The sequence below is a fragment of the Corvus moneduloides genome, chromosome 31 (assembly GCF_009650955.1).
Source record: "Corvus moneduloides isolate bCorMon1 chromosome 31, bCorMon1.pri, whole genome shotgun sequence".
Taxonomy (NCBI): Eukaryota; Metazoa; Chordata; class Aves; order Passeriformes; family Corvidae; genus Corvus; species Corvus moneduloides.
This window is the reverse complement of record NC_045506.1, coordinates 1,025,505-1,046,458: the sequence shown is the minus strand read 5'-3', so window position 1 is coordinate 1,046,458 and position 20,954 is coordinate 1,025,505. Positions and strand designations below refer to the sequence as shown.

Genomic DNA, 20,954 nt, shown 5'->3' with positions numbered 1-20,954 from the left:
GTGGCACTGGGGGGTGGTGGCACCTTGGGGACACTGCCAGGGGTGGTGGTGGCACCTTGGGGACACTTCGGGGGTGGCAGTGGCACCTCGGGGACGCTTTGGTGGCGCTGCGGTGGTGGCACTTTGGGGACACGATGGCACCACGGGGTGGTGGCACTTGGGGGACACGGTGGCACCGGGGGGTGGTGGCACTTTGGGGACACGATGGCACCACGGGGTGGTGGCACTTTGGGGACCGGTGGCACCGGGGGTTGGTGGCACTTTGGGGACCTGGGGGGTGGTGGCACTTTGGGGACACGGTGGCACTTTGGGGACCTGGGGGGTGGTGGCACTTTGGGGACACGGTGGCACCGGGGGATGGTGGCACTTGGGTGGCACTTTGGGGGGCGCTGCGGGGTCACTGCGAGGTGCTGGCACTCGGGGACATTTTGGGGACGTTCAGGGACATTTTGGGGACGTTCAGGGACGTTTTGGGGACATTCGGGGACGTTTTGGGGACGTTCGGGGACGTTTCGGGGTCCGTCGGGGTCATCTGAGGGGACAAACGGGAGCGGAGGTGTCACCAATCCCCCAAACGGCCCCAAACCCGCCTGGGAGCCCCAAAGTGCTCCGAATTCACCCCAAAATCCCCCAAATTCACCCCAAACCCACCCAGGAGCGCCAAAATCCCCCAAATTTACCCCAAATTCACCCCAAATCCACCCAGGAGCCCCAAAATCCCCGGAATTCACCCCAATCCCACCTGGCAGCCCCAAAAACCCCCAAATTCACCCCAATCCCACCTGGGAGCCGCAAAACCCCTGAATTTTCCCCAAAACCCCACCCTGTTCCCAATCCCCAGAATTCCCCCCAAACCCCACCTGGCAGCCCCAAAAACCCCCAAACCCCCTGAATTCACCCCAAAACCCCCCAAATTCCCCCCAAAATCCCCCTAATTCCCCCCAAAATCCTCGTAATTCACCCCAAAATTCCCAGAATTCGCTCCCAACCCTACGTGGCAGCCCCAAAACTCCCGGAATTCAGCCCAAAATCCCAACCCCACCTGGCAGCCCCAAAATCCCCAAAACCCCCCGAATTCCCCCCAAAAGCCCCAAATTCACCCCAAAACCCCACCTGGCAGCCCCAAAATCCCCCCGAATTCCCCTCCAAAACCCCCGGAATTCCCCCCAAAAACCCCAAACCCCCCCAGACTCCCCCCAAGCCCCGCCCCCACCTGGCAGCCCCAAACAGCCCCGAATTCCCCCGAAAAACCCCAAAACCCCCCGAATTCCCCCCAAAGACCCCGAATTCCCCCCAAACCCCACCTGGCAGCCCCAAACCCCCCGGAATTCCCCCCAAAAACCCCAACCCCCCCCCCCGAATTCCCCCCAAAACCCCAAACCCCCCGGAATTCCCCCCAATCCCCACCTGGCAGCCCCAAAACCCCCGAATTCCCCCCAAATTCCCGCCAAACCCCACCTGGCAGCCCCAAAAACCCCAGAATTCACCCCAAATCCCCCAAATTCCCCCCGAATTCCCCCCAAAACCCCAAATCCCCCGGAATTCCCCCCCGAATTCTCCCCAAAACCCCCCAAATTGACCCCAAAACCCCCCGAATTCCCCCCAAATCTCCCCGAATTCCCCCCAAAATCCCCCGAAATCCCCCCAAAACGCCAAAAGCCCCGGGAATTCCCCCCAATCCCCACCTGGCAGCCCCAAAACCCCCGAATTCATCCCAAAAACCCCCAATCCCCCCGAATTCCCCCCAAATTCCCGCCAAACCCCACCTGGCAGCCCCAAAAACCCCAGAATTCACCCCAAATCCCCCAAATTCCCCCCGAATTCCCCCCAAAACCCCAAATCCCCCGGAATTCCCCCCCGAATTCTCCCCAAAACCCCCCAAATTCCCCCCAAATCTCCCCGAATTCCCCCCAAAAACCCCAAATCCCCCGAATCCCCCCAAAATCTCCGGCTTCCCCCCCGCCCCGCCCCGACCTGGCAGCCCCAAACAGCCCCAAAATCCCCAAAACCCCCCGAATTCCCCCCAAAACCCGAAATCCCCCCGAATTCCCGCCAATACCCCAAATCCCCCCGAATTCCCGCCAAAACCCCCGGAATTCCCCCCAAAAACCCCAAACCCCCCCAGACTCCCCCCAAGCCCCGCCCCCACCTGGCAGCCCCAAACAGCCCCGAATTCCCCCCAAAAACCCCAAAACCCCCCGAATTCCCCCCAAAACCCCAAATCCCCCGGAATTCCCCCCAGATTCCCACCTGGCAGTTCCAAAAACCCAAAACCCCCCTTTATTCCCCCCAAAACCCCCAAGTCGCCCCAAATTCCCCCCAAAACCCCAAATCCCCCGGAATTCCCCCCAAACCCCACCTGGCAGCCCCAAAACCCCCAAAATTCCCCCCAAAACCCCAAATTCCCCCCAAATCCCCCCGAATTCCCCCCAAATCCCCCCGAATTCACCCCAAATCCCCCGGAATTCCCCGAAATCCCCCCGAATTCCCCTCAAAAACCCCAAATCCCTGGAATCCCCCCCAAACCCCACCTGGGAGCCCCAAAACCCCCGGAATTCCCCCCCAAAAACCCCCAAATCTCCCGGAATTCCCCCCAGAAACCCCAAACCCCCCGAATTCCCCCCAATCCCCACCTGGCAGCCCCAAATTCCCCCCGAATTCCCACCAAACCCCCCAACCCCCCCCCCGCCCCGCCCCCACTTGGCAGCCCCAAAAACTCCGAATTCCCCCCAAAACCCCCGAATTCCCCCCGAATTTCCCCCAAATCCCCCCGAATTCACCCCAAATCCCCCCGAATTCACCCCAAAAACCCCGAATTCCCGCCCCTCCCCCACCTGGCAGCCCCAAAACCCCCGGAATTCACCCCAAAATCCCCGAATTCCCGCCCCGCCCCCACCCGGCAGCCCCAAAACCCCCGGAATTCACCCCAAAAACCCCGAATTCCCGCCCCGCCCCCACCTGGCAGCCGCGTGCCAGCGCCCCCACGGCGCGGGGCAGGCACGTGACCAGGTCCAGGATTTCGGCGGGAACTTTGGCCACGCCCACAGCGCCGGCCCCGCCCACCAGCGTCAGCCGCTGCATCGCCGCCAGGGGGCGCGCTACGGCCTCGGCCACCTGAGGGGAGGAAAAGGCGGGCTCAGGTTTGGGGTCGGGATTCGGGGTTTGGGGTCAGGTTTGGGGTCGGGTTTGGGGTCAGGTTTGGGGTTTGGGGCCACATTTGGGGTCAGGTTTGGGGTCACATTTGGGGTTTGGGGTCACATTTGGGGTTTGGGGTTCGGGGTCAGGTTTGGGGCCACATTCGGGGTTTGGGGTCAGGTTTGGGGTTTGGGGCCACATTTGGGGTTTGGGGTCAGGTTTAGGGTTTGGGAATGAGGGGATTTGGGGTTTGGGGTCACATTTTGGGTTTGGGGTCACGTTTGGGGTTTGGGGTCAGGTTTGGGGTTTGGGGTCACATTTGGGGTCAGATTTGGGGTTTGGGGTCAGGTTTGGGGTCAGGTTTGGGGTTTGGGGTCAGGTTTGGGGTTTGGGGTCACATTTGGGGTCAGGTTTGGGGTCACATTTGGGGTTTGGGGTCACATTTGGGGTTTGGGATTTGGGGTTCGGGGTCAGGTTTGGGGCCACATTCGGGGTTTGGGGTCACATTTGGGGTTTGGGGTCAGGTTTAGGGTTTGGGAATGAGGGGATTTGGGGTTTGGGGTCACATTTGGGGTTTGGGGTCAGGTTTGGGGTTTGGGGTCAGGTTTGGGGTTTGGGGTCACATTTGGGGTCTGGGGTCACATTTGGGGTCAGGTTTGGGGTTTGGGGTCAGGCTTGGGGTCAGATTTGGGGTTTGGGGTCAGGTTTGGGGTTTGGGAATGAGGGGATTTGGGGTTTGGGGTCGCATTTGGGGTCAGGTTTGGGGTCACATTTGGGGTTTGGGGTCACATTTGGGGTTTGGAGTCAGGTTTGGGGTCACATTTGGGGTTCGGGGTCAGGTTTGGGGTTCGGGATTCGGGGTTCGGGGTCACATTTGGGGTTCGGGATTCGGGGTTCGGGGTTCTGGGTTTGGGGTCAGATTCGGAGTCACATTTGGGGTTTGGGGTCACATTTGGGGTCACATTTGGGGTCAGATTCAGGGTCACATTTGGGGTTCGGGATCAGGTTTGGGGTCAGATTTGGGGATTTGGGGTTTGGGGATTTGGGGTCACATTTGGGGTTTGGGGTTTGGGGCCAGGTTTGGGGTTTGGGGTTTGGAGTTTGGGGTGTGGGATTGGGGTTTGGAGTCACATTTGGGGTCTGGGGTCATATTTGGGGTCAGATTTGGGGGTTGAAGTTCAGGATTTGGGGTTTAGGGTCACCTTTGGGGTTCAGGGTTTGGGGTCACATTTGGGGTTTGGGAATGGGGATTTGGGATTGGGGTTCAGGGTTTGGGGTCACATTTGGGGTTTGGGGTGCGGGATTGGGGTTTGGGGTCGGGTTTGGAGTCAGATTTGAGGTGTGGGGTCAGGTTTGGAGTTTGGGATTTGGGGTTCAGGGGTTTGGGGTTTGCGGTTTGGGCTTCGGGCTCAGATTTGGGGTTTGGGGTTCCGGCTTTTGGGTCACATTTGGGGTCACATTTGGGGTTTGAGGTTCAGGGTTTGGGGTCAGATTTGAAGTCTGGGGTGCAGGATTGGGGTTTGGGAATGAGGGGATTTGGGATTGGGGGTTGGGGATTGGGATTTGGGGTCAAATTTGGGGTTTGGGAATTCGGGATTCAGGGATTTGGGGTCAAATTTGGGGATTTGGGACCGGATTTTGGGGTTTGGGAATGAGGGGATTTGGGATTGGGGGTTGGGGATTGGGATTTGGGGTCAAATTTGGGGATTTGGGACCGGATTTTGGGGTTTGGGAATGAGGGGTTTTGGAATTTGGGGTTTGGGGTCAAATTTGGGAGTTTGGAGCTGAAATTTGGGGGTTTGGGGTCAAATTCGGGGATTTGGGAATATGGGAATGTGGGATTTGGGGATTGGGGATTTGGGGCCAGGATTTGGGGCTGAAATTTGGGAATTCGGGGCTGGAATTTGAGGAGTTGGGGTCAAATTTGGGGATTTGGGATCGGATTTGGTGTTTGGGGTTTGGGGTCAAATTTGAGGTTTGGGGTTTGGGGCTGAAATTCGGGGATTTGGGATCAGATTTGGGAATTTGGGGAGTCAGGATTTCGGGGATTCGGGATTTGGGGGTTCGGGATTTGGGGCTGGAATTTGGGAGTTTGGGGCTGAAATTTGGGGATTTGGGATCAAATTCGGGGATTTGGGGCCGGAATTTGGGGGGTTGGGGGATGAAATTTGGGGCTTTGGGCAGGAATTTGTCAATTTGGGGGTGAAATTCAGGAATTTGGGGCTGGAATTTGGGGGTTTGAGAGCAAATTTGAGGATTTGGGGCTGGAATTTGGGGATTTGGGGTCAAATTTGGGGATTTGGGGCTGAAACTCGGGAATTCGGGTCCAAATTTGGGAAAAATGTTGAGGTGGGGGCTGAAATTTGGGGATTTTGGAGGAAAAACTGGAATTCCGGGGTGAAATTTGGGAATTTTTATCCAAAAATTGGGGAGTTGGGGCTGAAAATTGGGAATTTTTATCTGAAATCTGGGAATTTGGGGCCGGAATTGGGAGATTTTGGGGGGAAATGTTGCGGTCGGGGCTGAAATCCGGGAATTCCGGAGGAAAACGCTGAATTTGGGGGGAAATCCGGGAATTTGGGGAATTCTGGGAGTGCCGGGGCTGAAAGCTGGGAATGGGGGGGAATCGGGAATTCGGGGCCACCGAAATGTCCCCAGAGTGTCCCCAAATGTCCCGAAATGTCCCCAAAGGGTCCCGGAGCTGCCACCCCCGGGTGTCCCCAAGGTGTCCCCAAAATGTCCCAAAATGTTCCCAAATGTCCCCAAAATATCCCCAAATGTCCCCAAGGTGCCCCAAAGTGTCCCCAAAGTGTCCCAGAGCTGCCACCCCCCAAAATGTCCCCCAAATGTCCCCAAAGTGTCCCCAAAGTGTCCCCAAGGTGCCACCAGCCCCCCAAAGTGTCCCAGAGCTGCCACCCCCAAATGTCCCCAAAATGTCCCCAAAGTGTCCCCAAGGTGCCACCGCCCAAAGTGTCCCCAACCCCCCAAAATGTCCCCAAAATGTCCCCAAAATGTTCCCAAATGTTTCAAAATGCCCCAAAACGTCTCCAAAATGTCCTCAAATGTCCTCAAAGTGTCCCCAAAATGTCCTCAAAATGTCCCCGAAATGTCCCCAAATGTCCCAAAATGTTCCCAAAATGTCCCTAAGTGTCCCCAAAATGTCCCCAAATGTCCCCAAAGTGTCCCCAAGTGTCCCCAAGGTGCCACCACCCCCCAAAGTGTCCCAGAGCTGCCACCCCAAAATGTCCCCAAAATGTCTCAAAATGTCCCCAAAGTGTCCCCAAAGTGTCCCAGAGCTGCCAACCCCCAAATGTCCCAAAATGTCCCCAAAATGCCACCACCACGTCCCCAAGTCCCCAAAGTGCCTCCAGAGTGTCCCCAAGGTGTCCCCAAAGTGTCCCAGAATTGCCACCCCCAAAGTGTCCCCAAATGTCCCCAAAACGTCCCCAAATGTCCCAAAATGGCCCCAAAATGTCCCCAAATGTCCCAAAAAATGTCCCCAAAGTGTCCCCAAGGTGCCCCAAAATGTCCCAAATGTCCCCAAAGTGTCCCCAAAATGCCCCCAAAATGTCCCCAAATGTCCCCAAAGTGTCCCCAAATGTCCCCAATGTCCCCAAAATGTCCCCAAATGTCCCGAAAATGTCCCCAAGGTGCCCCAAAATGTCCCAGATGTCCCTGCAGTGTCCCCAAAATGTCCCCAAGGTATCCCCAAATGTCCCCAGACTGTCCCCAATGTCCCCAAAATGTCCCCAGAGTGCCCCCAAAGTGTCCCAAAAATGTCCCCAAATGTCCCCAAAGTGTCTCCAAATGTCCCCAAAGTGTCCCCAATGTCCCCAAAATGTCCCCAATACATCCCCAAAATGTCCCCAAAATGTCCCCAAATGTCCCCAAAATGTCCCCAAATGTCCCGAAAATGTCCCCAAGGTGCCCCAAAATGTCCCAAATGTCCCTGCCGTGTCCCCAAAATGTCCCCAAAATGCCCCCAAATGTCCCCAAAATGCCCCCAAATGTCCCCAAAGTGTCCCCAAATATCCCAAAATGGCCCCAAAAGTCCCCAAATGTCCCCAAAGTGTCCCCAAATATCCCAGACTGTCCCCAATGTCCCCAAAATGTCCCCAAAATGTCCCCAAATGTCCCCAAAGTGTCCCCAATGTCCCCAAAGTGTCCCCAATGTCCCCAAATGTCCCCAATGTCCCCAAAATATCCCCAAATGTCCCTAAAATGTCCCCAAGGTGCCCCAAAATGTCCCAAATGTCCCTGCCGTGTCCCCAAAATGTCCCCAAAATGTCCCCAAAATGCCCCCAAATGTCCCCAAAATGCCCCCAAATGTCCCCAAAGTGTCCCCAAATATCCCAAAATGGCCCCAAAAGTCCCCAAATGTCCCAAAGTGTCCCCAAAATGTCCCCAAAGTGCCCCCAAAGTGTCCCCAGCTGTCCCCAAAAGTCCCCAAAAGTTCCCAAAGTGCCCCGAAGTGTCCCCAAAGTGTCCCCAATGTCCCCAAAGTGTCCCCAGCTGTCCCCAGCTGTCCCCAGCTGTCCGTGCCGTGCCCCACCTGGGGCAGCCTCTGCAGCACCAGATCCACCACGGCCGCGTCCCGGAACTGCCCGAAGGCCTCGGCCTTGGCCGCCGCCGCCGCCGCCTCCGCCCGCGCCCGCGAGCCCAGGGCGGCAGCCCGGGCAGAGCCCGTCACCTGCGGGGGAGAGGGGGCAGGGACCCCAAAATGGGATTGGGGACCCCAAAATGGGATTGGGGACCCCAAAAACGGGATTGGGAGCCCCAAAAATGGGATCGGGGACCCCAAAAATGGGATTGGGAGCCCCAAAAATGGGATTGGGAGCCCCAAAAATGGGATCGGGGACCCCAAAAACGGGATTGGGAGCCCCAAAAATGGGATCGAGGACCCCAAAAACGGGATTGGGAGCCCCAAAAATGGGATCGGGGACCCCAAAAATGGGATTGGGAGCCCCAAAAATGGGATCGGGGACCCCAAAAATGGGATCGGGGACCCCAAAATGGGATCGGGGACCCCAAAAACGGGATTGGGAGCCCCAAAAATGGGATCGGGGACCCCAAAAATGGGATTGGGAACCCCAAAAACGGGATTGGGAGCCCCAAAAATGGGATCGGGGACCCCAAAAATGGGATCGGGGACCCCAAAATGGGATCGGGGACCCCAAAAACGGGATTGGGAGCCCCAAAAATGGGATCGGGGACCCCAAAAATGGGATCGGGGACCCCAAAAATGGGATCGGGGACCCCAAAAATGGGATTGGGAACCCCAAAAATGGGGATGGGAGCCCCAAAAATGGGATCGGGGACCCCAAAAATGGGGATGGGAGCCCCGAAAATGGGGATCGGGGACCCCAAAAACGGGATTGGGAGCCCCAAAAATGGGATTGGGAGCCCCAAAAATGGGATCGGGGACCCCAAAATGGGATTGGGGACCCCAAAAACGGGATTGGGAGCCCCAAAAATGGGATTGGGAACCCCAAAAATGGGATTGGGAGCCCCAAAAATGGGATCGGGGACCCCAAAAATGGGATCGGGGACCCCAAAATGGGATCGGGGACCCCAAAAACGGGATTGGGAGCCCCAAAAATGGGATCGGGGACCCCAAAAATGGGATTGGGAGCCCCGAAAATGGGGATTGGGAGCCCCAAAAATGGGATCGGGGACCCCAAAAATGGGATTGGGAGCCCCAAAAATGGGATGGGAACCTCGAAAATGGGGATGGGAACCCCAAAAATGGGGATGGGAGCCCCGAAAATGGGGATGGGACCCCAAAAATGGGGATGGGAGCCCCAAAAATGGGATGGGAGCCCCGAAAATGGGGATGGGAGCCCCAAAAATGGGGATGGGAGCCCCAAAAATGGGATCGGGGACCCCAAAATGGGATTGGGGACCCCAAAAACGGGATTGGGAGCCCCAAAAATGGGATTGGGAACCCCAAAAATGGGATTGGGAGCCCCAAAAATGGGATCGGGGACCCCAAAAATGGGATCAGGAGCCCCAAAAATGGGATCGGGGACCCCAAAAACGGGATTGGGAGCCCCAAAAATGGGATCGGGGACCCCAAAAATGGGATTGGGAACCCCAAAAATGGGGCTGGAGACCCCAAAAATGGGGCTGGGGACCTCAAAAATGGGGCTGGGGACCCCAAAATGGAGCTGGAGACCCCAAAAATGGGGGTGGAGACCCCAAAATGGGACTGGGAGCCCCAAAAATGGGATCGGGGACCCCAAAAATCGGATCAGGAGCCCCAAAAATGGGATCGGGGAGCCCAAAATGGGATCGGGGACCCCAAAATGGGATCGGGGACCCCAAAAATGGGATTGGGGACCCCAAAATGGGATCGGGGACCCCAAAAATGGGATCAGGGACCCCAAAAACGGGGTCAGGGACTCCAAAATTGGGGTCAGAACCCCCAAAAATGGGGTCAGGGACCCCCAAAAATGGGATCGGGGAGCCCAAAAATGGGGCCGGGACCCCCAAAAATGGGATCGGGGACCCCAAAAATGGGATCAGGACCCCAAAAACGGCATCGGGGACATTGAAAATGGGGTCAGGGACCCCAAAAAATGGGGTCAGGGACACCGGAAATGGGATGGGGAAACCCAAAATGGGGCCGGGACCCCCAAAAATGGGATTGGGACCCCCGGAAATGGGATCGGGAACATCGGGAATGGGATCGGGGACCCCAAAACCAGGGTTGGGATCTCCGGAAATGGGATTGGGTTCGTTGGGAATTCCCGGGAATGACGAGAAACCCCAAAAATCCCCCAGAAATACAAAAAAATCCCAGACGTGGGACCCCCAAATCCCCTCAAGACCCCCCAAAATCCCCCTGGGACCCCCCACATCCCCCCAGGACGCCCCAAACGCCACCTGGGACCCCCCAAAATCCCTCTGGGACCCCCCAAACCCCACCTGGGACCCCCCAAACCCCACCTGGGACCCCCCAAAATCCCCCCAGGACCCCCCAACCCCCCCAGGAACCCCCGAATCCCCCCAGGACTCCCCAAACGCCACCTGGGACCCCCCCAAAATCCCCCTGGGACCCCCCAAAATCCCCCCGGGACCCCTCAAAACCCCCCACGGGACCCTCCTAATGCTGCTTAGGACCCCACAAAATCCCCTAAAGGACCCCGAAAACCCCCCACAGGACCCCCCAAATCCCCCCAGAACTCCCAAAAATCCCTCTGGGATCCCCAAACCCTCCCACAGGACCCTCCAAATCCCCCACAGGACCCCCCAAAAGCCCCCACAGGATCCCCCAAAAGCCCCTTGGGGACCCCCCCAAAAATCCCCCTGGGACCCCCAAATTCCCCCATAGGACGCTCCAAACGCTGCCTGGGACCCCCCAAAATCCCCTCAAGAACCCCCAAAATCCCCCCAGAACCCCCCAAAATCCCCCTGGGACCCCCAAACCCCCCACAGGACTCTTCAAATGCCGCCTGGGACCCCCCAAAATCCCCTCAAGGACCCCCAAAATCCCCCTGGGACCCCCCAAATCCCACCTGGGACCCCCCAAACGCCACCTGGGACCCCCCAAAATCCCTCTGGGACCCCCAAAATCCCCCCAGGACCCCCCCAATCCCACCTGAAATCCCCCAAAATCCCCTCAGGACCCCCCAAACACCGCCTGGGACCCCCCCAAAATCCCCCTGGGACTCCCAAAATCCCCTCAAGGACCCCCAAACCCCCCCCAGGACCCCCCAAAATCCCCCCCGGCCCCCCCCGGCCCCGCGCTCACCCTGAGGGCCTCGGCCTCGGCCTCCGCCTGCAGCAGCACCTGCATCCTGTAGGGGGCGCCAAGTCAGGGGGGCGGGGCCTCTCTTAAAGGGGCAATGGCTCACCATGAGTGGGACCACACGGGTGGGGGAGTGGCTGGTTTGAAGTGGGCGTGGCTGCTCCTAAAAGGGGCAGGGGGTTCTTAAAAGGGCAATGACATCACCTGAGATGCGGGCCATGTGTTTCTTAAAGGGGCAATGGCTCCAGACACACTGGTGGGGCCCACCAAAGTGGGATCATGGCTGACTGGAAGGAGGCGTGGCTTAACTCTAAAGGGGCGTGGCTCCCCTTAAAAGGGCCATGGCTTTACCCAACAGGGCGGGACCCACAGGGTGAAGTTGTGGCCCCATTTAATGGGAGTAGCTTCTCCTTTAAAAGACTCTCTTAAAGGGGCCATGGGCTCCCATGAAAGGGTGGGGCCCACCAGTTGGGTGCGACTCACTTTAAGGGGGCAGGGCTTCTCTTAAAGGGGCAATAGCTCCATTTATACTGGTGGGACCCACCATGGTGGGGGTGTGGCTTCTTCTTAAAGGAGCAGCGCTTCTCTTAAAAGGGCAATGGTTTCATCTGAACCAGTGGGACCCACCAAGAATGGAATTGCGGCTGACTGGAGGCAGCGTGACTCCTTCTTGAAAGGGCAATGCTTTTCTTAAAAAGGCAATGACCCCTCCAAAACTGATGGAACCCACTGGGGGTGTGGCTCCCTTAAGGGGTGGAGCTTCTCTTAAAAGGGGCAACACCTCTCTTAAAGGGGCAATGGCTCCACTTGCACTTGTGGGACCCACCAATATGGCAATGTTGGTGCCCTTAAAAGGGCAACAGCTTCACCAAAGCAGTGGGGCCCACTACTGTGAGAGGTGTGGACTCTCCTTAAAAGGGCAATGCTTCTCTTAAAAGGGCAACACTTCCACCCAAACTGGTGGGACCCCCCTAAATGCCACTGGGCCTGACCCGGGGGGGGCGGGAGGGGGGGACGTGGCTGCCCTTAAAGGGGCCGTGCTCACTTCTGTGCCTCAGCCAGCTGCTCCAGCCGGTAGCGCTCGGCCTCGGCCGGTTTGCGCACGGTGGCCTCGAGCTCCTGCCGGCGCCGCCCGACCTCCTGCTCCTGCAGCTGCGCCCGCTGCGCCCGCTCCACCAGCGCCACCTCGCCGCGCTGCGCCGCGATCGCCTGCTGGGAGCGCGCCGCCTGCGCGGCCACGGGGGGACCGGTGACACCGGGAAGGGTCCTGGGGGCCTCGGGGTGGGGGGGGGGGGTGGGGGGGGTCCTCAGGCAGAAATCTGGGGGGAAACGCCAGGATTGGGAGGTTGCCGGTGTTCTGGAGGGGTCTCAGGTGCTCCAGGTGAGCTCCCAAAGCCTTTTGGGGGTGGTCCCAGGTGTCCTGGAGGGGGGTCCCAGGTGGCCCAGGTGGCCCTGGGGTGGTCCCAGGTGTCCTGGGGGGTCCCAGGTGACCCAGGAGACCCAAATTGGGGGGGGGGGGGGGGGGGTCCCAAGGAATGGTGAGTCCCAAGCTTCAGGTGAGCTCCCAAACCCCTCCCATCTCCCAGGAGAGACCCCCCCCTCCCGATGGCCCTGGGGTGCTCAGGTGGCCCAGGTGGCCCAGGGGGCTCAGGTGGCCCAGGTGGTCCTGGGGTGGTCCCAGGTGGCCCAGGGGGCCCAGGTGAGGCCCCCCAGGTCGGGCAGGTACCTGCAGCTGGAAGGCCAGCTCAGCCGTGGCCCTGCGGGCGCTGACGGCTCCGTCGCACTCGGCCTGGGCCACCTGGAAGTCGCGCTGGGCCCGCGCCGTGGCCTCCTCGCTCAGCAGCTGCGCCGACACCTGCTCCTGCCGCGCCCGCGCCTCCTGCAGGGACTGGGCTCAACTGGGAGCACTGAGAGGGGCTGGGGGATGGGGTACTGGGAGGGACTGGAATGGGACTAGAAGGGTACTGGGCCTACTGGGAGGGACTGGGAGAGCACTGCAGGGCCCTGGGAGTACTGGGAGTACTGGGGAGTGACTGACAGGAAGGTGCCCCAGCTGTCCCCAGGTGTCCCCATGTAGCCCCAGCTGTCCCAGGTGGCCCCAGGTGGCCCTGGGTGGCCCCAGGTGGCCCCAGGGTCACTCACGCGGATCCCGGCGTCGCGTTTGGCCTCGGCCTCTCCCACGCGGGCGTCGCGCTGCACCTGCGCCGTGCGGCCCTTCCCGAGGGAGCGCAGGTAATCCTGCCGTGGGGACAGCCCTGTGTCACCACCTGTCACACCTGTGCCACCACCCCCTGTCACCTCCTGTGTCACCTCCTGTCACCCCCTATCACACCTGTGTCACCTCTGTCACCCCTGTGTCACCTCCTGTCACACCTGTGCCACCACCTCCTGTCACCTCCTGTGTCACCTGTGTCACCTCCTGTCACCCCCTATCACACCTGTGTCACCTCTGTCACCCCCCGTCACCTGGGCACAGGTAACCCCGCGACTCGGTCACACCTGGGTCACACCCGGGACATCCCAGGTGCGCCCCCAGGGCTTCCCCGGTGTGTCCTAAGCGCCCCCCAGCTGTGCCCAGCTGTGCCCAGCTGTGCCCAGCTGTGCCCAGGTGTGTCCCCAGGGGTGCCCGGTGCCACCTGCTCGTCGTGCACGTCCTTGAGGGTGTAGCTGACCACGGAGATGCCCATGTTCACCAGGTCGGACGAGGCCACGCGGAAAACCTGATCCGAGAACTTCTGCCGGTCCTTGTAGATCTCCTGGGCGGGGCCGGGGGCGGGGCTTAGCAGGGTGGGGCCATGGGGGAGGAGCTTAGCGGGGCGTGGTTGGAGATGAGGGGTGGGTCAGAGTGGGCGTGGCTTTGAGCTGGGGTGGGGCTTAAGCAAGGGGCGGGGCCAGGCTTAGGGCAGGGGTGTGGCTTGAGCCAAGTGGGTGTGGCTGGGTGTGGGTGGAGCCATGGGGGCGTGGCTTAGGACAAGTGGGTGGGGCAGGGGCATGGCTTGATCGTGGGGGCGTGGCTTAAAAACCAGGGGTGTGGTCAGCCTCGAGGCTGGGGTGTGGCTTGACCCAAGGGGTGGGGCCAGGTGGGCGTGGCTTTGACCGGGGGTGTGGCTTGAGGCCAGGGTAGAGTGGGGGGAGGGGTTGAGGGGGGCGTGGCTTGATAAAGGGGAGGGGATGGGGGCGTGGCTTGCACTGGGATGGTCGGGTGGGGGTGGCTTCAACCCGGGGTGGGGCCAGATGGGCGTGGCTTGGAGCGGGGGGTGTGGCTGTGGCCAGGTGGGCGTGGCTTGGAGCGGGGGGTGGGGTCAGGATTGAGGGGGCGTGGCTTGAGCAGGGGGCGTGGCTTCTGGTGGGTGTGGTCAGGGAAGGCGGGGCATGTGAGGACGGGGCTTTGGCAAAGGGGCGGGGCTTCTGTGGGGTGGAGCTGGGGGCGTGGCTTTGCCAGTGGGTGTGGCCTCTCAGGGGTGTGGCTTTTCAAGGGGGAGGAGCTTATGGGTCACATGGGGAGGGGACACTTAAAGGGCCACGTCCCTTTTAAGGGGGGGGTGGTCATCCAAGGGGGTGCGTCCATCCAGGCGGGCATGGCTATCTCGGGGGCGTGGCTATCTCAGGGGCGTGGCTTATGGCCCACTGCATCTTCCAAGTGGATCTGGGAGTTCTTAAAGGCGCCATGTCCCATCCCAAGGGGGAGGGAGTCAGTGATACTCCCAAGTGGGCGTGGCTTCCCTGGGGTGGGCGTGGCTCCCCAGCTCGGGGCCTGTCCCCACCTCCACGGTCATGTGGGCCATGATGGCGCGCTGGTGGCCCTCCAGTGTCTCCAGGGCGATCTGGCCGATCTCGCTCTCCGACTTGCCCAGGAACATCTGGCAGGCGGCCGCCAGCATCTCCTTGTTCTGCCCCTGGATCTTCACCTGTGGTGGGAGGGGGAGGGGGGGGGCTGGGATCACCTGGGGACGCCCCCCAGGCCACCCCTGGGACCCCCAAATGGGTGCGGCCCCTTTAAGGTGTCATTGCGGCATTGCCCTTTTAAGAGGCTGCTTGCTTGGCTGGGTGGGGCCCACTACGACAGTGCCCTTTTAAGGGGTCTCCCCCCCTTGGAGGGGCTTTGGGGGTCCCCACCACCCCAAGCCCCTTTCCAGGGAGGTTTTGCCTCCTTTAAGGGGGGTCCTCACCACCCCAAGCCCCTTTTAAGGGCGGCTTGGACCCCTCTAATGAGATTTGGGTGTCCCCCACCCCAAGACCCTTTAAGGGTTCGATCGTGACCCCTTTAAGAAGCTTTTAGGGAGGCCCCACCACCACAAACCCTTTTTAAGGAGAGTTTTTCCCCCCCTAAGGATTTTTAGGGGTCCCCACCACTCCGTGCCCCTTTTAAGGGGGTTTTGCCTTCCCATTACAGGGAGTTGGGGGTCCCCAAAACTTCGAGCCCCTTTTAATGCGGTCCCCGTCTCTGAGTGCCCTTTTTAAGAAGGCTTTTTTACCCCTTTAAGGGTTCCTGGTGGGCTCCACCACTGCGAACCCCCTTTAAAGGGCTCCTTCCTTCTCCCCGCTTTACTTCGAGGGTCCCTCTGCCATCGCCGCTTTAAGGGCGCTCTCAGGTGGGCCCCACCATAACCCTCATTTAAAAGGGCAACACCACCCCCGTTGGTTCCGGCAGGGGAGACTCGGGGGGGGGGGGGTTGGGGGTCCGGGAGGGAAATTTGGGGGTCCCGAGGCGCTTTTGGGAGGTTCCCAAGAGATTTTGGGGGTCCTGAGAGCGTTTTTTGGGGTTCCAGGGGGGTTTTGGGGTACCCGCCCGGGATATCTGGGGGTCCCGGGGAGGACTCGGGGAATCCCGGGGAGGTTTTGGGGGGGTCCCGGAGGAGATTTTGGGGGGTTCCCGAAAGGATTTTGGGGGGTCCTGAGTGGATTTTTTGTGGTTTTGGGCGGGGGTTTTGGTGTTCCAGGGGGTTAAGTGGGGGTTTGGGGGTCCAGGGGGAGCTGGGGGGTTCCGAGGGGGATTTTGGGGATCCCGAAGGGATTTTTGGGGGTTTTTTGGGGTTACCTGGGCGATGCCGGTGACAGAGATGGGGACCCCATGCCGGGTATAAACCTTCTCACTGCGCACGGGCAGCGTCAGCGTGTTCAGGGAGATCCTGGGGGGTCCGGGGGGGGTCGGGGGGGTCACCCCAAATCCCTGGGGACCCCCCCCAATCCCAAAAGCTCCCCCCCAGCCCCCTCCTCACCGCTGGATCTGCTGCAGGCACGGGATCACCAGCACCCGGCCCCCCGCCACCATCACGGGGGGGCTGCGGCAGAAACCTGGGGGGGCACGGACAGCTCGGGGGGGGACCCCAAAATCCCGGAGAGGGGGGGGGGACACGAGGAGACCCCCAGGAATCCCCGGGAGGGGTCCCAGGAGGGGTTTGGGGGGGGCTGAGGGGGTCCTCACGAGTCCCGCGGGGGAAATGGATGGGGGGGACCCTCGGGAAGGGGTTGGGGGGACCCCGGGGTTTTGGGGTGGGGGGAGTTGGGAGGGGTCCGAGGGTTCCCAGGGTGGGTTTGGGGGTCCCGGTGGGGGGGTTCCCAGGAGGTTTTGGGGAGGATTCTGGGGGTTCCCTGGAGGTTTTGGGGGATTCTTGGGGTTCCCGGGAGTTTTGGGGGAGTTCCGCGGAGGTTTTGGGGGATTCTGGGGGTTCTCGGGAGTTCGGGGGGGGGTCCCCAGGAGCCCCCGGGCCCCCCCGAACTCACCCGACACCACCATGGCCTCGTTGGGACCGCAGGTGAAGAACATCGCGGCGGGGGAGAGCGAGGGGCCGATCGGGATCGATCGGGGCCGATCGGGATCAGTCGGGATCGATCGGGATCGATCGGGATCAGTCGGGGCCGATCGGGATCAGTCGGGGCCGATCGGGACCGATCGCGATCCGCGACCGCCGCCCCGATCCCGGCAGCCCCCGCGCTCGGCACTTCCGCATTAGAGCGGTGACGTCACCGAAACTGCCATTTCCCATTGGCTGATTTCCCTCGGGCGGGAAAGGAGGCCTATTCTGCCTAGCAACCGGTGACGTCACGGATTTCCCGGATTCCCATTGGCCGCCCCACGCCCTGTAAAACGTTATCCATGGAAAATGAACCATTCCAGTAACGGCCGAGCCCGGAGCTGAGGGGAATGACGGGGACTGGGCAGCTCCAGACCATGGCCGGGTCATGGTCATGGTCATCTCATGGTCATGGTCATCTCATGGTCATCTCATGGTCATGGTCATCTCATGGTCACAATCACATCATGATCATGGTCATCTCCTGCTCATGGTCATCTCATTGTTATGGTCATCTCATGGCCTTGCTCAACACATATCCATGGTGAGTTGTGGTCATCTCATAGTCATCTCTTGGTCACAATCATCTCATGCTGATGGTCACCTCACAGTTAAGGTCATCTCACGGTCACAGTCGTGGTCATCTCACGGTTACCTCATGGCCATCTCATGGCCACAATCATATCATGGTCATCTCACAGTTGCTGTTGTGTCGTGGTCATTTCCTGGTCAGCATCATCTCATGCTCATGCTCATCTCACTGTAATGGTCACCTCATGGTCACTTTGTGGTCATGGTCATCTCATAGTGGTGGCCATCTCATGGTAACCTCATGGTCATTGGTCACCTCATGGTCATCTCATGATTGTCTTGTGGTCAACTCATGGCCACAATCATATCATGGTCATCTCACAGCGATGGTTGTGCCGTGGTCATCTCATGGTCATCGTCATTTTCTGATCACCATTATCTCATGCTCATGGTCATCTCTCTGAAATGGTCATCTCATGGTCATGGTCATCTCATGGTCACCTCATTGTCATGGATCACCTCATGGCCAAGGTTGTGTTGTGGTCATCTCATGGTCATCTCTTGGTCCCAATCATCACATGCTCACGGTCATCTCACAGTCACGGTTATCTCATTGTAATGGTCATCTCATGGTCATGGTTGTGTCATAGTCATGGTCATGGTCATTGCATGCTCATGGTCATCTCATAATCGTCTCATACTGTGGTGGTCAGCAGCTGGCCTGAAGGCCTCACAATAAGAATTCATCCCACTTTAGAACTCCCTGGTTTATAACTGAAATAACGAATAGAGAACTGGAATTATAGAAGTGCCCTGACCGGTGGGTTGTGTAATCTGACCAGTGTGGAGTGTTGGAGAGCAGGCCCAGGCCGCTGGGGACGCAGGCAGCTCTTGGCTGGTTGGCTGGGTGGCCACTGGCTCAGCCCATAGGGATCGACCGTGTGGAGCTTCAACTCTGCGTAAGGAAAGGAGGACTCCATAAAAATTGGCCGTTGTGCATGAACCTTGTGTGTCTTGTGGCTTGTCTGTCTCCGAAACTGCGACAGTCTCTTTGGTAACTTATGGCCACAATCATATCCTGGTCATCTCACAGCTGTGCTTGTGTCATGGTCATGGTCATCTCATGGTCATCTCTTGGTCACAAGCATCTCATGCTTGTGGTCATCTCATTGTAATGGGCATCTCATGGTCTTCTCATGGTCATAGTTGTGTTGAGTTCATTGCCTGGTCATGGTCATCTCATGATCTTCTGGTGGTCATCTCATGGTTATTATCATGGTCATCGTAATGTCATGGTAACAGTCATGGTCATCTCATGATTGTCTCGTGGTCAACTCATGGCCACAATCATATCACAGTCATCTCTTGGCTGTGGTTGTGTCATAGTCACGGTCATCTCATGAGCACGGTCACTTCATGGTCATCTCATGGCCATGGTCATTTCCTGATCGTCATCACCTCATGCTCACAGACATCTCATGGTCACAATGATCTCATGGTCGTGTTGTGGTCACCTCATGGTCATCTCTTAGTCACAATCATCTCCTGCTCATGGTCATCTCACGGTCAGGGTTCTGTCCTGGTCACAGTCATGGACATCTCATGTCATGGTCATTTCCTGATCACCATCATCTCATGCTCATTGTCATCTCATCGTAATGGTCATCTCAGGGTCATGGTTGTGTCATGGTCACAGTCATGGTCATTGCATGCTCATGGTCATCTTATGATTGTCTCATGGTCTACTCATGACCACAATCATCACGGTCATCTCAGGGTTGTGCTTGTGTCATGGTCATCTCATGGTCGCAGTCATCTCATGCTCACGATCATATCATGGTCATGGTCATCTTATGGCCATCTCATGATCATGGTCATTTCACTCTAATGGTCATCTCATGGTCATGATCATGATCACGTCATGGTCATGGTCATGGTCATCTCATGGACATGGTCATTTCCTGGTCTCCATCATCTCATGTTCACTGTCATCTCACTGTAATGGCCATCTCATGGTCATCTCACAGTCACCTCATGATCGTGATAATTTCGCAGCCATGGTCATGTCATGATCATCACATGGTCTTGATCACCACATGGCCATGGTGTGTTGTGGTCATCTCATGGTCATCTCATGGTCAAAGTCATGTCATGGTCAGAGTCATGGTCATCTCATAGTCTTGATCCCCTCATTGTCCATGGTGGTGTCATGAGCATGTCACGGTCATGGTCATTTTATGGTCACCGTCATCTCAAGGTCATGGTTGTGTCATGGTCATTGCGTGGTCATGGTCATCTCATGGTCATAATCATGTCCTGGTCTCGATCATGTCACGGTCATGTTGTGGTTATCTCACAGTCATGGTCATCACATGCTCATGGTCATCTGATCACCATCCTCTCATGCTTACAGTCATCTCACTGTAATGCTCATCTTGTGGTCACGCTCATCTCACGGTCATGATCTTCTCCTGGTCATGGTCATTTCCTGACCACCATCATCTCATGCTTGTGGTCATCTCATTGTAATGGTCATCTCGTGGCCACAATCATGTCATGGCCACGGTCATCTCTTGCTCATCTCATGGTCTTTATGACTCCATGGCCATGGCCATGGTTCTGTCATGGTCATCTCATGGTCACAGTCATGTCATGGTCACAGTCATGGTCATCTCATGCTCATGGTCATCTCCTGATCACAATCATCTCATGCTCATGGTCATGGTCAGCTCATGATCTTGATCACCTCATGCCTGTGTCATGGTCATCTCATGGTCATGATCATCTCATGGTCATCTCATGGCCACAATCATATCGTGGCCGTCTCATGGTTATGGTCATTTCCTGACCACCATCATCTTATGCTCATGGTCATCTCACAGTCACCTCATGGTCACGATTGTCTCACAGCCGTGGTCATGTCATGATCTTCTCCTGGTCTTGATCACCACATGGCCATGGTCATTTCATGGTCACCTCTTGGTCAAGATCGTGTCATGGTCATAGTCATGGTCATCTCATGAGCTTCATCATTTCATGGCCATGGTGGTGTCATGGTTATCTCACGGTCATGGTCATTTCCTGATCACCATCATCTCATGCTCACAGTCATCTCATTGCAGTGGCCATCTCATGGTCACCATCTCATTGTCACCTCATGGTCACCTCATGCTCACAATCATGTCATGGTCACCTCAAAGCCGTGGTTGCGCCATGGCCAACCCATGGTCATCTCTTGGTCCCAATCATCTCATGGTCAGGGTTGGGGCTGTGTCATGGTCATCTCATGGTGATGGTCACAGTCACGGTCATCCCGTCCGTGGTCATGGTCACCTCACAGTTGTATTTTGGTCATCTCATGGTCACTGTGATCCCATGTCCATCTCCCTGCCATGCTCCTGTCACGCTCATGCTCATGCTCCAAGACCCCGAACCCCGATTTTGGGACACTCAAGGACTGTTGGGGACAACGAGGCCTGGCCTGACCCCTCCCCCCACCCTACTGCCCTTCCAGGAGCCCGATGTGGCCAAAATCTCCTGGGGACACCTCGGACATGGGACACAGAGTGGGAAATGAATCCCGGGAGATGGAGCCAGGCATGGGTGGCAAGTCCAGGTCCCCATCCTGATCCTGGTGTCCCCATCCTGCTCCTGGTGTCCCCATCCTGATCCTGGTGTCCCCAGCCTGGTCCTGCTCCTGGTGCCCCCAACCTGCTCCTGGCGTCTCCATCCCAGTCCTGGTG

General features: G+C 58.2%; 1 protein-coding gene across 3 annotated transcripts; it reads right to left on the bottom strand.

Moving 5' to 3' along the window:
• Positions 1-307: 307 nt before the first annotated feature.
• On the bottom strand, positions 308-16,841 carry FLOT1 (flotillin 1). Of its 3 annotated transcripts, XM_032094327.1 has the most exons (14): positions 16,748-16,822; positions 16,610-16,701; positions 16,105-16,180; positions 15,924-16,014; positions 14,650-14,793; positions 13,522-13,641; positions 13,028-13,123; positions 12,612-12,764; positions 11,931-12,112; positions 10,889-10,934; positions 7,688-7,825; positions 2,959-3,114; positions 483-532; positions 308-440 (listed from the first exon to the last, which is right to left on the bottom strand). In XM_032094327.1, the coding sequence occupies exons 2-14, from the start codon at positions 16,650-16,652 to the stop codon at positions 398-400; spliced, it is 1,338 nt and encodes a 445-aa protein (XP_031950218.1). In that variant the 5' UTR covers positions 16,653-16,701; positions 16,748-16,822; the 3' UTR covers positions 308-397. The 3 variants fall into 3 exon arrangements, with proteins under 3 accessions (XP_031950218.1, XP_031950217.1, XP_031950219.1); XM_032094326.1 differs by having other exon boundaries at positions 308-532; XM_032094328.1 differs by having other exon boundaries at positions 308-532; positions 16,610-16,841.
• Positions 16,842-20,954: the final 4,113 nt, after the last annotated feature.

Bases quoted from the DNA above. Each gene is read 5' to 3' on its own strand.
- FLOT1 (XM_032094328.1), bottom strand. From the start codon at position 16,652: ATGTTCTTCACCTGCGGTCCCAACGAGGCCATGGTGGTGTCGG. The intron at 14,794-15,923 runs GTAACCCCAAAA...CTCCCACCACAG, and splicing joins CTGTCACCGGCATCGCCCAG to GTGAAGATCCAGGGGCAGAA. The intron at 12,765-13,027 runs GTGAGTGACCCT...CAGTCCCTGCAG, and splicing joins AACGCGACGCCGGGATCCGC to GAGGCGCGGGCGCGGCAGGA.